This window comes from Camelus ferus, chromosome 17 (assembly GCF_009834535.1).
Source record: "Camelus ferus isolate YT-003-E chromosome 17, BCGSAC_Cfer_1.0, whole genome shotgun sequence".
NCBI lineage: Eukaryota > Metazoa > Chordata > Mammalia > Artiodactyla > Camelidae > Camelus > Camelus ferus.
In genome coordinates, this window is record NC_045712.1 from 3,126,501 (window position 1) to 3,143,154 (window position 16,654).

Below are 16,654 nucleotides of genomic sequence, written 5' to 3' on the forward strand. Positions count from 1 at the left end.
CAAGGCAGGAGGGAGGATGGGGGAGTTTACAATTTGAAATAAGCTAGTGGGAAAAGCCTGCAGTGAGAGGGAGACGCTTGAATGGGAAATCTCATTTGACTATGGCATCTCCACTTGCAAGCACCTCAAATTTACCATGCTAATATTAATCTCTTTATTGTCCCCTCTCAGATTTGCTTTTTCTGTACTCAGTATTGTGGCAAATGGCACTGCCATCTACCTGCTCAAGGTGGAATCCTGGGAGTCATTTTCTTTTTTTTATCCTTCTTTTAAAAGTCTTTCAACTTAACACATCATTAAGTCTTTTAAATTCGACTCTTTAAAAGCCCATCTATGTCTCCCCTCCTTTACTCGCAGGAGACTGACATCATTGAAGGCCTTTTGATTTCCGTCCTGGGCTCCTGCCTGCAACTGGTCTCTCCGCCTCCCTAATCTTTTCCCTCCTCCACGGTGCAGGCAGAGCAACCCTGCAGCACGCATATGAATGCGCATTCCCTTGCGTAAAATCCTTCAGTTCTCTCTGGGGTCTTCCAGATAAAGTGTAAACTCCACACACATAAAATTCAAGGCTCCCACAATGCACTGTTGGCCGACATTTTTCAATGTTCCTTCTAAGTCTATCACCTTTATAACATGTGCCCTAGGATTATTGAAAACCTTACATTGTTATTTTGCTGCTGGGCCCCTTGCACGGATCTATAAGCATTTTGAGAGCTGGGTTTATGTCTCTCCTGTCTGTCTATCCCCAGCGCCAAGCAGAGGGCTGAGCAATGTGGCAAGCGCCCAATGAATGTTCTGTTCATCGATCGAAATTGGAGTTGGCCAGTTTGTTCTGAAACCATGCCTGTGACATGCATGGAATTCTTTTTGGAAATCTGTACTCAGTTATTGTCCATTACTTAACATAATGCACTAGCCTAATGTCTAAAAGGAAGGTGAGATATTCTCAAGCATGAGTAAGAATAAGAACACTTTATTTACACAATTTTAGCTCGGGTAACATTTCACTCACTTCTGCTTTAATGAGAAGTAAAGTGTTTTGTCTAAGTGAATTTTCCAAACAACTAGGTTTACCCCTTTAAGTATTACGTTAATTTTTAAAAATAACCATTGGGAGGGAGTGGTCTTTCTGTGATGCACACTCTCCTGCCTTACCAACAGAAGAAAATTAAAGACAACCGTTCCTCTCTAGGGACATATCATAATAATTATCATCCTTTGCTAGAGAGATGAAGTTATTTATTCCCTTATTAATACTGTTTTAATTCTGAATGGCAAATTAAATTCTGGCTTTCAGAAAGACACTGAAAGAAATGATGGGGACAGTGACAGGAGTCCACGTCATGTCATATGAAGACTGTCAGGGACATTTGGGCTTGGAGAAGTACTGAAGGAAGACTTGAGAGTAACTCGCCAGTATATAGAGGGAAGACGGGTGGTGGTGAAGAATGAGATTTTTTAGTAAAACTTCAGAAAGCAAAGCCAAAAACAATGGGTGGAAATTATAAGTATATACGTTATGAGAAATAATCTAACAATCAGGTCCCTGTCTTAGACGTAACCAGGGGAGGATGAGGGTCCAGGCATTGTGGGGAGTCCCTGCCCTGCAGTGGAAGCTGGGCACCATGATGGTAGTAGGAACTGGACACTGCTCCCGGCCCAGAATCCTTTTACTCTTCTTCTGGTTGCAGGGACCCTCATTTCTTTGGGGAAATCCCTGTGCTTTCTCAGGCCATGACGTTTGATGCGGGGCTTCTCCATGTGCCTCTTGGGGTAAGCACATGACCATGTCCTAATCGGCGTAGCACATCCCCCTTGCACGTGACCAGTGCAGGGAAGAGCACTGACCATGGCAGATTTATTCAATTCCATGAGCATCTATTCTGGAATTGTTGTGAGAAGTTAGAAAAGAGGGGAAGCAGAGGGGCTTCTGGCAGCCACCCTACCACCGAGAGAGGAGAGAGCCTATCAGAAAATGGAGCCACCGCAGAGGAAGGCCCTGGCGAGGGATGAAGAGAGCGAGCCTGTCGTGATGGCACTCTGGGGGCCCTGTCCCACCTCAAGTCACAGTCCATCCCTGCCCTTCTCAAACGTGGAGCCATGAGCTCCCTGTCGTACTGAAGCCAGCTTCTAGTTGGGTGTCTGCCGCTTACCACCAGAAGGGTCCATCTAAGTTGGTTTTGTGACTCCTTACCATACTGGGAGCCTAGGTTTTTATTAATGATTCTACTATTTCTGTACTTTGATGTTTTTGTTTGAAACAGATCAACTTCAGCCTCATCTGCCTCAAGTGCCTTCTGTTTAGAAACCAAAAGTAAACAAAATTATCAACTTTATTCAGTTAATAGGCTTAATTGCTCAATTAATCCAAATGATTCTCCTGCTTTGGCGGTGACTAGAGGCCTCCCCTGAGAACTAAAGTACGTGGACCTTTGTGACAAGTCATCCCTATTTTAAATGTCTGACGTTGCCTACACTCTGATTGCTGGATAAATATATGAGAAAACGAGAAATGATTTATGTATATGGACATGCTGCGTACACAATAACAAAGCTATAAAGAGTGAAGATTAAATCTTTCATTTAGTCGGCTGGTTTAATATAGATAAGGCCAGTGTAAATGTGATTTCAATTTCTAAAGCCTGGAGAAACCAAAATAAGCACATACAAACATATTTAAAAATTTTTTTCGTTTGTTAACATTAAACCAGTATTTTTGATTCCTAACCTACCAAGATAACTACAATATCGCCGTATGATTAAATAAGGTAAACATTTAAATATTTTAAAGTGTTGTTTCTTATATATATATATTTTTTGTAAACTCATTTGTAGGCAGTTGGTCAGTTACATTTGAAATTAAATATCACTTAAAAGGTAGCATTAGGCAAAGTCTGTCAAAACAGAGAGTCTACGGAGAGTATTTGTAAAAAGTGATACCTGATCATAAAGATTTGTCCCATTGAAACTGTGTTTCTATCAGTATTTTGTACTTGAGATTAATAATCTTTTATTGGAATGTTGAAGATTTGCCTTTTGATGCTTAAGATTCCACATCTCAAAAGAGAATTAGGGCTAACCAGCCGGTGTATCAGAAACTACTACTCAACACTGGACACAGTCAAAGATTTTTGCATTTTGTGTTACAGGTCTAACAATGTCAGTCTTTTCTTAAAATAAGAATTCTAAACTTTTTCACTCATTAATTCTACATATAATTGTTCTTGTTCAATTATCCACTTTATTATGTTTCTCCATCATCAGGAAAAAAAGAGAAAATGGCAGAATTCTTTGATTATTGGGGAAATAAATAAAATTTTAAAATTTAAGATAGTCCAAATAAAAGTCCACATTTCTAGTTTCTCTTGAAAAATGAGAAGGTGGGAGGCACTTCGACCTGCATCTCCATTTGGTGATAATCGAATAGAGTGGCAGGTGTCGCCCTTGGATCTGCCACACGCGGAAGTCTCCACCATTCACCTTTAAATTATTTTTGGCCAGCTTTTGGATTAATTTACATAATGAAAATCAATCTATCTGTTAACACACTGTAAGCGAAGGAGAAGGGAGAAGCAGAACTGTGAGAATACAGCACGAATGTGGAGAAAAAGTGCTAACACTGAGAGTTTGGGGCCATGCCTGGTGACACTGGAGGTGAGGGGATAAATACCAAGACTTGAGTAATGATGGGAAGTCTCTTTGGTTTAAAGGTATCTTTAAGTGCCATAGAAATGTGGAAGCAATATTTGAGCCCTATCAATCAAATCAGAAGATAAAAACTGGAGTGAGATAGCTTGGTGATAAGTAGTGGAAAGAGTCTCTAAAACCCACTTAGTAAATAGAATTCTTGATATCAATATACCATTTTCCCAAAGGTAATTTAACCAACATGTACCACGGTTAAGTTATAGCAGTGATAAGCAGTTACCAACATTGTTCAAAACGGTAGGTTGTTCCTTTTCTTCTAGGCATATTGTAAGATTATATTTCCCTGCTGGGTTGTTGAACTTGGGCAGAGCCATGTGACTTGGCCAATTAAACATGTGAAAATGAAGTGTTTCACTTCCGGGCAGATGCTTTAAGGACATCATACATATATAGCCACCCTCTTTTCCTTCTGCAGTTCTAATGTTCCAGAGAGGGCTGTTCTACCAGTCGTGGCTTTACAGGGCAGCAAAGCCAAGCTGCCTCCCAGCAGACCCCTGATGGGCACACAGTCAGGATGAGAAATTGCCTCTTGTTTTAAGACCCTGCAGGTTACTTGTGACAGGGACAAAGTTTAGCCTCTTCTGGACTGATTTCCCATGTTACTCAAACTTCATTCATTCATGGTTTTTGACAGGTCTGCCTATTATCCATACAATTTTTAAAATACTTTTTCTTTGTATCATTGTTATATTAAAACTTTTTAAATGTAGCCTAATCTAAGCAATACATGCGGTACATACTAGTTATATTTCAATTAAGTTTTAGTAGACATCAAAGTAAATGCCTAACTGCTAAAAGTAATCTTACATACCATATTGGGGGAAATACTGAGGTCAAACAGGAAAGGAACCTGATGTTTAAGACGGCAAAATAAGAAACGAGGCTCTCAAGTTCTAGGTTTAGTTCCAAGCTATGCCAATAATGAGTAAACTATACTGCTTTCTTGATAAACGGAAGTCAGAAAGAGATGTATATTATGAATTTAATGTGTGACTACACCATCTATAAACTATATCAGGTTTGTTTGCAAAATCATTTAAGGACAGCAACATCAGTGAGGTGATCTACTTTGCATGTGTAAATCCAAAGGTGTACAGGTGTAAAGCAGATACATACACGTTTTAACAGGCTTCCCCATTGCAACCTTGAGTACTTGACCTTTAGCATCAATTAAAATCATTACGTATACAGCTGGTAAATGTCATCTTATGGCTGACATAGACTCACGCATAATTACCATTTTCCAACAGACTGAGTAGATTACAGGAAGGGGTGGGGATATTTTACAGAGGTGACAGCCAAGAAGAGGTCTTCAGAGATACTCACCATTTGTCACAATATGACCTGAAACCCCACACTGTATAAACAACATGCATTCTAAATATAATTCACGTATAACAGGAAATACACAGGTGAAGAGTTTAGACCTCAGAAAGAAAAAAAAAAAAACTTTTCAAAACAAGTTTCTTCTTGAAACTTTGCTTCAAAAAGACATGATTGAAAAAATAAAAGCTATGTTATTTGAGAACGAGTTTTGGAATTAGAGATATTTAGCTTTAGAAAAGGAGAGACGAACGAGATATACCAGCCACTGCCAAATATTGGAGGGGTTGTCATAACAAAGAAGAATTGAATGTTTATGCAAAAAGGAGGTAGGATGGAGAAAAGTGGGCAAATCTACAAATAAATCTTTGGCTAAAATAAAAGAAGATACTCCAGCTGCTCATCTTTGGGCAGCTATGAAAGTCTTCAACAGAGATCATGTGATCAATTCAGGCAGGGAGGACTTTCTAGAATCTTAACATCAAGAGAGAGTATAAAGACCACCTTATTTACCACCCTCTTCCAAAGCTTCAGTTCTCTGATTAACATTCAGTCCATGAAGAGCAGATCGTAAATTCCTTCCTCTAGAACTATTAATCACAGACCAATAAATTATTATAGGCTAATCAAATATTAAAAATAGTTCAAGATAATACCTTTCATTTTCTCTTAATATGTCCCTTCCTTTCTTCCAGGTGTAGACAGGTTTCGGAGAAGCTTTTGGCTTACACTCAATGACAACTTCACCTCCCACTTTGACAAGAGTTACCCTTTTTAAGAGGGTTCTTGAAAAATCCGGACCCACAGCTGGAAGAGAATAAAGAAAAGAGTTGATTATTATGGAAGAAAAACCCCACTAGATCATTCTCTGTAGGTTTTTTCTTTCTGTAATGCGCTTACTGCTGTCTTGAGCATCAAAGGGAGGAAATTAAATTTTTTTCCAAAGTAAAGGCAGTAGCCCTAGAAACTGCGATGGGTTGATGAAGAGTTGAAGCATCACTGGTATACAGTAAGATGTACCAGTTGTAAGCAGGACAGTTGATGAATCTGGTATACTCCAACATGAAGATCAAGACACAGAACATTTCATCACCCTACTGAGGGATTCTTTAAAAAAGCATTCCACGTTCAAATGAACAAATATTTAAAAATTTCAGGGAAGCAAAAGGGAAAGACAAAACCAAAAAAAGCTCATAAGGCATTTTTCTGATTTTGTAGGTTAAAGCATCCATTCTTTGATAGCTACCGTCTCTGCGCTGACTCAGCACTGTGTGCATGTCTATGTCAGAGGACGTGCTGAAATGTCTGTATTATTGCCCTATGTGAGCTTCTCCTTAAAAAACAGTGACTTTGTGCAGCTTCCCACTACTACTGCCTAGTGCAATGCTTGCCTCTTGTGGGAGACACTGTGACTTGCTCTCAGAAAACTCTAATCCGTGCTCACTACCAGTGTTCCAGAAAATTCATTCATGTTGACACCAAATGTGTAGTTGTGTGGAAATAACATTAAATAATTATTTCTTTCCTAAAACAAAAGATATACATCTGTGTCCTAACAGAAATATAAAAGATGCCTTCTGGAAAAAATCTCCATTTTCTTCTGCATAAATTGAATTAACATATTTTAGGATCTGTTGTGAGAAGGGCTTCATCTCCTAGAATCTTAATTTTCCCATATTTTAAATCTCAGACTCACTGCAGTTTGACTTGATGGAATTTAAGGTTTCCTATCATGTTGAATGTGAAATTTAAATAATAACCATAAATTACTTAAAGGAGGACAGGGAGTGAGTATGCATGTATGTGAGTACAGAGAATGGTGGTAATTTTTAAATTGATTAAAAAAAAAACAACAGGCTTCAAAGGAAGCAAGTTAAATCTGTATTAAGTGCTTTTGTTGTGGAAATATTTCCATGGTCTAGAAAGAAAGAAAGATGAGAAGGTTACTTTTTAATGGGATGATGCAATATACACCTGAGGCTGGTTTTACTCTGGGCAATTGATACCTCAATCTGTGTACCTTATTCATGAGGGGTGGTTCTATAACTCAGAGAGTAATTCCATAATGATAACTGCAGATAATAAGTAGAGTTCAAGTACAAATGTTTTTGCTATAATGAGATAAATGTATTCCTTGTATGATCTGCAAAATCACATAATAAAAATTATAGGGTTCTGGAAAAAGATAAGGTCAGGACAGACCTACTCAATATTATGTAACAGGAATACTGACAAAAACAATAATCATTCTAGTAAATATGCTGGCATAATTAGAATGACAGCTTAAATTCCTAATAGACAAATACTACACACAATACAGGACTTCAGTGTGTGTGTGTGTGAGTGCGTGTATGAAGACAGCTCAATGAATTAAGGAAGCTGGAAGAGGCAAGAAGAAAGAGTTGAGATTGGTAACCTATAAAGCAAGCGCAAGCTACAGAAAGACTGACGAGAACCACACTCTGAACACCGCCACGTTAGAGTACGCGGCCAAAGTGAGCCAAGAAGAAAAGTACGGGGCTGATTGGGAGTCATGGTCGGTATGCCTTCTGCCTTGGGTAGCTGTGTTGACCTGTGTTAGTGGGCTTTGTGTTTGGTTGCTGGAACTAGTAAAACACATGGACAAAGCCAGCATCTGTTACATTGACATCACTTCTCCATTTATCACTCCCACACATGCTAATCTGCAATACAAGAAGATTCTTGTAGCAGAATACACTCATTCCCATCTTGGGTTAACACCTGAACTGACAGGTTAATGTAAAAAAAAAAAAAAATCAAGTCCCCAGAAGTTTTTTTTTAAAGGTATTTTGTGAAATAGTTACAAATCTCTAACATATAAAAAAATCCCTTCTTAAAACTTCATCTTTTTACACACATATTTTTATCACTTTAGGCAGACATTTTTCATCTGTTCAGGAGGAATTCTGCAATTGCATTTGAAATGAGTTTACATAAATCAAACTGTGCACAACACATGGGTGTATTTCTCAAAAAACTGTATATTGCTTTTATGGGATTTGAAATAGGAAGATAGGAGCCACACAGAAGGCAGAAAATGCACATTCCAGTTTCCAAAGCATTTGTACTGTAGGTTGTGCATGTTATCTTTTGGATATCATAGAGATAACACTGCCTTATCTCTAGGCATGTTTTTCACTAATAAAAATGGAATCATAAATTTAAATTTTTTCTCTTTGTTTACTCAATTTGCTTAATTTACTTCTAGTGTTAGCTAACTCTGGGAATCTATCAGTTGCCACCATAAACTGCAGTGCTTTCTAGGGGAAAACTGTCAGACTTTCATTTGTTTTTGCATACTAGACCCATTAATGGGTTTCTTAACATTCTGCCATTTTGTAACCATCTTTCACACCTGTGATACCCTAATGCTTGTGGGATGATGCTTTTTTTGGTGTCTGTGTCCTATATTTATTCTGATTCCCAAACCCAAGGAGAGGTCTGAAGGAAAAACAAAAGGAGGCTGTTCAATTTGACATTTCTAGAGAATCAGGCTTTAAAAGTTGTTGGTAAGGTCCTAAAAGGGCACTGCTAGAATCCAATCTTTGCAGGTACTGCAAAAAAATTAGTGCACATTGAAGGTGAAACTTCAGTGAGTTCCTAATAGCTCAGAAAAGATAAAACCAACTGTCAAATAACTCATTTGAGTCTGAGAGTAGCACCAATCCTGGCAGATCCTCATTTGCTAAATCTCATGCACTTAGAGGACAATGTTTCTTACATGGACTACTAGAGGGCACTGCTCTCCCAGTCTTGGTTTAAGTCACACTACAGGACTGCCTTCCTGTGGGAAATGCAACTTTTTATTATTTATCAATGATTTTTAATACATTAACATTACATTATCTAGGACAAGTACCTGGCTGGGAGAAGCCGTCTATGCAATTCTCAGCTGTTTGCTTTGACTTAATTAAATGACTCTTGGTCACGTGTCAAGGGGATTTTTAAGTGGCCGACAGAACCCTTGAAAACTGAAGTTGTGCCGTAGTATCATTTTTCAAGAGAATGCTAAGTCCTTAACGAGATGTGCAGTGCAGTCCCACTTGGGAGATGTATGGGTGTGATATTTTACTCTGTCATTGAAGAGGAGAGGGCAATTACATGTGCCTGTTCTATCAGAGTCTGTAGAAACACCCCTGGGAACAAAGCCAGGTGATGGATTAAGGCTGGCCCTTTCAGAAGTTCCAAAATTCATATTATTTTTAACCTTTATCTATTATCTTTAACTATTACCTCATCACTCCATAAAAATAAACCTAGAGCAAATGCATTCATTCAAGGATTTCCACCACTGAGGAGATGTCGCTGGGATCAGATTTTGAAACCCCAAACTTCTCCTGGCTTGCTGGGCAGGTACCTAGAAGGCTGGCGGCAGGGAAAATACTCTTCTTTCTAGGTCCACCGCTTCAGAATGGCTGATTAAAAATCAGCCTCTCGGAGTAGGGATGGTATTCACAAAGAGACTCTCAACAAATTATAAAGTGAGATTTTTCTATTCTAGTATCAGAACCATTCTGATACTCTGCTCTGCTGGTTTTGATCTAATTCACTGAACACTCTGTTTCCCCAAGGTTCCTCCTAACACGATGGCCCTTCCTGATGGGCTCCTGCTCTCCTGGGTAAGTTATTACAGAACAGAACTAATCGTACTGACAGTCACAAGGTAGTTTTGAAGATTAAATGAAATACACATATTGTACATCAGTATCTTCCCAGAGCAAGAACCTTATACCTGCTCCTCCTCTCTGCTATTCCCGCTAACTCCACTACTGCCACCATTTTTAGAGAATTTTAAGCTGAAAACCCTCTTGGAGACAAGAAAATATATTTCTGTTTGAAAAAAAAACAACAATAAAAAAACCCTTTTTATTTTGAAATAATTATAGATTCACGGAAAGTTGCAGAGATGATACAGAGAGGCCCTGTGTCTCTTTCCTCAGCTCCCCACCACGGTTACATCTTATGTGAGCAAAGTGCAGTATCCACACAGGGAAACTGATCTTCGCCACAGTGTGGAGCGTTCTATGTTATTTCACCAACTGCTTCAACTTTTGTAACTACCACTGAAATCAAGATACAGAACACTTCCATCACCATAAAGATCTCCCCCATGCTACCCCTCTACAGCCACACCTGGCCCCTCCTGCCTGTCCTTCCTATGCCTAGAAACCACTAATCTGTTCTCCATCTCTTCAGTTTGGTCATTTTGAGAATGTCATATATATATTATATACATAATGTATGTGTATATATACACTGTATACACACACACAAACATATGTACATACACACATACATACTCATACATTATGGTCTTATTTCACATAAGATTTCTTTTTTCAGTCATCAAATACTCTTGAGATTCACCCAGGTAGTTTTGAGTACCAGCAATGAGTTCTGTCCTATTTCTGCGTAGTAGTATCTCATCCATCCTCGTGTGGCTGGGAAATACATCTTTAATGTTGGCATTTCGGGCACTGTGATAACTGACAAACACTTGTAAGCACAGGAGCCGTTTCAAGATGTCTTGACACTTTCTCTGCCAACAAGTAGGATCAGACTCAGCCCTTTTTTCTTTATAAAGGTTTGAAAAGCCAAACATTAATTGTGTAGATATGGGTGAAATCTTTCTTATCCAAAGAAAAAGACTTTAAAAGCCATTTTGAAACATGGCTTCTTGCACAATAATTAACGTGTTGGCTGAAAATCATTCTTATGTTTTAAAAGCTTTCAGCTGCTAAGCCCTTGTTAACCTCCCTTGAGCTATCCCATCTGTATAAAGATAAGACAGTGTGCATTTTTAAATATCTGTAATCACTCTGACCTTCCTGTATCAGGCCAAGTTAGTGATATTTCATCATACTTGGCATAAGGTTCTAAACACTCACACAAATTTGTGTCCTCGGTTAAACAGTGTACATACAGTATTGCAATGCCGTATCTGATTATGAATAACTTTCTTATGAGATAGAAATACTTGTTGAATTAAGAGAGACTGTGAGACTTCTGGAATTCTACTGGTTAAGAAATGGTAGCACTGGTTCCTAGCGATTTATTAGATCATCAGTTTCCTGAAGGCAGCGACGATGCATTATGGATTTGAACATCCCTTGGACCTAGCACAGTGCTCGGCACAAAGTAGATGTTCAGTCAATATTTGTTGAATTGACACCTGTTTTGGGAGAGAACTCGGGAGTTTAGTTCAGAACAGGAAGTTTCCTTCTCATGATGCTTTGCCTGGATACCACAGCCCTTTCTTTTCTCCAGGTGGGGGTATAAATGGCTTCTTGAACTTTCTGGTCTGTGTACAAGACACTCCATCCTCTCTAGACTTGGACCTCAGCCAAATAAAGCAGAACCACCCAAGAAACAATCTGGCTGTTCATACAGTCGGCCCTTGGCATCCGGTGTCCATGGGGAGATTGGCTCCAGGACCCCCGAAGATACTGAAATTGGCAGGTGCTCCCTCAATGCTAGTGGAGCACAGTGCATACAGTCAGCCCTCCATAACTGGTAGATTCACAGTGCTGACTGCCTGCACTGCTGACCATGCGAACTGGGGTGATGGCAGATGTTTAACGACTGGCTCTGTAAGCAGAAGAGAACGCCGAAGAACTTGGTTTTTCGTATTTGCCAATTTCTGTGGTGCAAATATTCCCATCAGGGCTGACTTCAGGCTACCAACAGGAAGTCACTGAAAGCTGAACTGAGAAGGATACACTGACCCAGCTCCTGCCAATATGCACTAGCTCCCGCATGTAATATTCTTTCCCCACTTCCCAAAAACACATACTTAGGGGAAGGTAACAGGTGACAGGGCAAGTGGGCTCTGGGAGTTCAGCTGTGCCCAGATTTGGGCCTCTCTCTGAAGCAACAGGACTGTCTCCTCTCTCCTCGCTGGGGACTCCCAGACAGCCAACCCAGTGTCATCAACGCCCTTCCAGTTCCTTTGACTGGTTCATTCTGTTCAAAGAATCTGCTTCCTGATGCTTTGTGAGTTACAGTATCACAGCAGTTTTAAGGGCCCTGCCCTAGACATGCAGGTTCAAGAGCAACATACCACAGGGTGGACGAGAGATGCAGAAGTGGTCCAGCAGTGACTGGTCTCATGCTTGTCCTGTTCCTCCAATAAGGCACTTAACTGAAGGACTTGTTTTTGCCTTTGTGCTATGCTTATTTTCAAACACATTCAAAAGGTTTTATTAAGAGCAACCTGACTCACACTAAGTACAAACGAATTTCTTCAGGAGCCTAGAAGAGCCAGTGTCAGCTCGTGTTTGGGGGGAAAAAATACAGCTGGAACGTTGTTGGTACAAACGCTCTATTTCTGGTAGAAATTGTCCCACATGATTAACGAAGCTTCTGTCAACACTGGGTTCATAATTGGAAACAAGGATTAATTGGAAGTAGACTGGATGAACCAAAAAGTCGTTACTCCTCCCTCCAACTCTTAGTTGCTTTTACAAGACAGGAAGCTATTCTGCTGGGACGACTTAAAACTGGGGAACAAAAGGTTTTATAAAGCAGATTCTTGATCAATGGCATCTAAATTTAACTGGTCATAAGACTCACTTGGGGGACCTTATTAACTATACACACTCCTCAACTCCATCCACCATGAGAGGGGACCTGAGAATTTAAATTTTTATAGTTTTTGCCACTAAAACTGTGCTCCCCAGAGCACATGCATTGGTGATCACCTGGGAGCTTATTATAAAGGCAGAATCTTAGACCCCACCCCAGACTTGAAACTAGAATCTGAATTTAGCAAGATTCCCAAGTAATGCGTATATGCATTAAAGTTTGAAATTCGCTGCTAAGTCTTTTTTGAACACCAATTCTAACACTCCCTGGGTCAGGCTACCAAAACAGAATCGATTTTTTGCCAGAAAGTGGTGGAGAGAAAAAAAATTATTACTTTATTTCATTTATTTATATATTCACTAATTCAAAGAGACTTGCAGTGGATAATGGTAAAAGACATAAAGTAATAAATACATTTAAAATATGGCTGAAGTCAAAGGGAGGATAGAAAACAATCTTACTACACTTAGTACAATAAAGTGAGCTTCTGGAAGCCAAAGTAGTCAGGTTAGCCTGGTGGGCAGAAGGAAAAAACTCTATTTCTTTCTGACTGATAAAGAACAAAACAAAAACAAAAACAAAAACAAAAACCAAAAGAGAACTATATAATTTTTTAGAAGACAAACTTTCTTCCTGATTCTAATTTTAAGAATTTATTGGAAGTTCCTTTATGTAAAGGTCTTTGGCCCTCGGAAGGATGCTGCCTTCAGAGCAGTTTTACAGAAGACTCAGAGATTTTAGTGGTGGGATAGTATGGTCAGCCCTCAGTATCCACGGGTTCTGAATCCATGGTGGGTTGAATCCAACGCCATGGAACTTACAGATACAGAAGGCCGACAGTACATGGTATTAATACTCAGTGATGTCTTGGACTGCATTCTTGAGTTACATTTTAAACTCTGACTTGCTGAAGGCATTTCTTTAGGGCAAATGACATAAGGAATCATTATAATATTTATCTTTCAGATTTTTAACAAGCCCCTTCTATTGGCTTTAAGCCACCGGAGCCACGCCAAGTACATCTTAGTTCAATTCTCCCATGGCAGCCTAAGTCACTCTGTTGGCTGAATCCTAACACACTATCTTGGCAAAAGGGGCCTTTCAGACATGGTTGGAATCTCTGATGCCCGATATTTCTCTTCTCTTTTTGTTTTTTAAATTTTTTAGTTGAGTGTAGTTGATTTACATTAGTTTCAGTTGTACAGCAAAGTGATTCATTTATACATATACATACATATAAATTTTCCTTTCAGATTCTTTTCCATTATATGTTATTATAAGAAACTGATACAGTTCCCTGTGCTATCCAGTGGCTCCTTGTTTATCTGTTTTATAGAAAGTCCGATATTTCTTTTTGGCAGAAGAACTTCGGATTCAGAATCCTGACCCAAATCAGAAGCTTTGCTTGATAGACTATATTCAACTTAAAAAAACAGACAAAGAAAAACTCTGTTTAGGGTAGCTTTCCTATTTTAGCCTAGTGGTTTTCAAAGTTGGGTGTGGGACCAGCAGTGTCAGCATCACCTGGGAGCTCATCAGAAATGCAAATCCTCAGGTCCCAGCCCAGAACTTCTACGTCAGAAATTCTGGAAGTAGAGCTCAGCAATCTGTGTTTTATTTAACAAGTCCTCCAAGTGATTCTGACGCATGGCAACGTTTGAGAATCAATACCACAGGATTTTTTTTTTTTTTTTTGGAGAATAACATGCTTCTCCATTCTTTTTCAAATTTAAGTACAGTCAGCTATAATGTGTCAGTTTCTGATGTACAGCACAATGTCCCAGTCATGCATATACACACATATATTCGTATTCATATTCTTTTTCATTAAAGGTCACCACAAGATATTGAATACACTTCCCTGTGCTATACAGAAGAAACTTGTGTCTTTTTTAAATCTATTTTTATAATCTCAAACTCCCAAACTTACCACAGGAAAACTTAACTGCCTTCTGATCTGATCAGTTGGAACAGTAGTTCCCAACCTGTACTGTTCATTAGAATCACACCTGGGTGGCTTTAAGGACTGAAGGGTCCCAGGGTCCTAGGCCTAGTGATGCGTTAGTTGCTATGGAGGATCGTATGGTATCAGGTTATTGAAAAGCTCCCTAGGTGACTGTAATTGGCAGCAAAATTTGAGAACCAAGGAAATGGATTTACTGGTGATTTTGTGGCTGTCTACATTACAGGCTTTTGGTATGTATACTAGTTAAAAATAGCAAAAAAACAAAAAAAAAAAAACCAAAAAAAGCCCCCAAAACAAAAGACTATTATATTGCTACAAACACTTTTAGGTTTGCAACAAGTTTTCACATGTGATCTCTTTTAGTTTTTTGATAGTGAGGAAAAGCACATTCTACTGATAAATGAATGTTTAGTGACTTGTGAAAAATATGAAATTTGAGTTTGAGATCCAAGTGCATAGCTTTCCCTCTTCACGATGAGTTAAGTCAAGCTCCTGCCTAGATGACTACAGCTGGGCAGGAGAGGCTCTCGCCCTCTCCTTGGATGCTGATCACACTCAGCACATTTGATTATTTTGTAATCTGGCTCAACGAGGCAGCTGAGAAATCAGACTCAGACGCAGATGAGCACTTGCGAAAGTCCCCGTGAAACAACTTTTAGTTTAGCCTTAATGTTTTTCTAATTTGCAAGCCCATCATTTGGACAAATGCCAAATCAACCAGATAATTGCTCAAGCCTGCACCTCACTTTAATTGGCCCATCAGTTCCTTAATGGCATCAGAGTGTCCTGCCAGAGTCTGACGTCCTCCACCACACAGGCCAGGAGGATCCCCATGGTACTGAACCACCGGACAGAAATTCCTCAGGACAAAGCTACTTCTCTCCCTTATGTAGTCCTGGCAAAGTCGGGCCGTATTCGAGACCACTGGGAAGACATCCACTTGCTCATAGGGATCATTCATCCCATTTCAAAGTCAAAGATACTCAAATAAATAAATGAAATGATACTCCCTGTATAAGAAAAAAAAAATCAAAGATACTCTGAGTCATGGCCTGTTATGACCCAGGTGAACTGGGCGAAGTAACCAAGCATCATGGTCCATCACAACCACTCATCCTCCGTAGGGAGTGCTGTTGGTACCCTACACAGATTCTTTTTCTGACCCCAGCTGCTGTGAGCACTGGCTGCTTACCACCTCCAGCTGCCCCCGTCTCTGGGAAACTGGGAGGTTCTGCCCCATCCGCCTGCCACCGCCACCACCTCCTAAGGGGCAACCCAATGAATAATACAGAGATTTTTACAAGGCCAGCCTCCTTGCCTCAGGTGGTAGTAACTTTGAGATGCAGTTTATGCTCCAGACATCCTGCCTCCAGGATGCAGATGTGACACAGGCTAGACTTCACCTGAGACCACGTCCCTGTTCAGCTGCTTTTGCTTTCAGGTTTGTCCCAAAGGACACTCCCCCAGGGACTCACAGGTACCCGAACCCCTGCCTCTGCTTTTGGGAGTTCAGTCATCCTCTACGATATGTACAGAATGACATAAGTATTCTGTACGGAGCATCACAGAAAAGGCCAAGTTTGGCAATTCAGTCAGCAGCCCCCATCACCAACAGGATCACCTATGTAAGTGGACACAAACATTAAACATGAATAGAAATAGTTCATTAGAAAAGTTATCCTTTAATCAATAAAATGCCTAACTTAGTTTTCTTCATTATTTTTTTTAATGGAAGATTCGAGTTTCCCCGTGATTATAAGACTCTACTCACTACAATTCCAACACACCTTCGTGAGTGGGGAGAGGGGCAGGATGATGGTATCACAGGGAATCACGCAGCACCAGAGGCGTATGCCACACAAGTAAACCTCATCCATGACGTAGCTTAATACAGGAGAAAAAGTCTGGGAACAGCTGCCTTGAGGAATAATAAACTATCAATTGTAAGAGGCCAATCACAAACAAGGACATTTCTATTCGAAATACTCCTAACCAGACCTACTCTAATACACTGACCTCAAGGTAAAAGGCTCTCTATGGCATTCTCCTATC

At 39.8% G+C, this 16,654-nt stretch overlaps 1 protein-coding gene across 3 annotated transcripts in view; it reads right to left on the minus strand.

Annotated features, from left to right (window-relative positions):
- The window catches only part of CNTN4 (contactin 4), an 813,748-nt gene that overhangs the window by 114,401 nt on the left and 682,693 nt on the right, over positions 1–16,654 (minus strand). For all 3 annotated transcript variants that reach the window (XM_032458061.1, XM_032458059.1, XM_032458060.1), the window contains one exon: positions 5,688–5,838. In XM_032458061.1, coding sequence (XP_032313952.1) covers positions 5,688–5,838 — 151 coding nt within the window. The remainder of the gene's footprint in view (positions 1–5,687; positions 5,839–16,654) is intronic.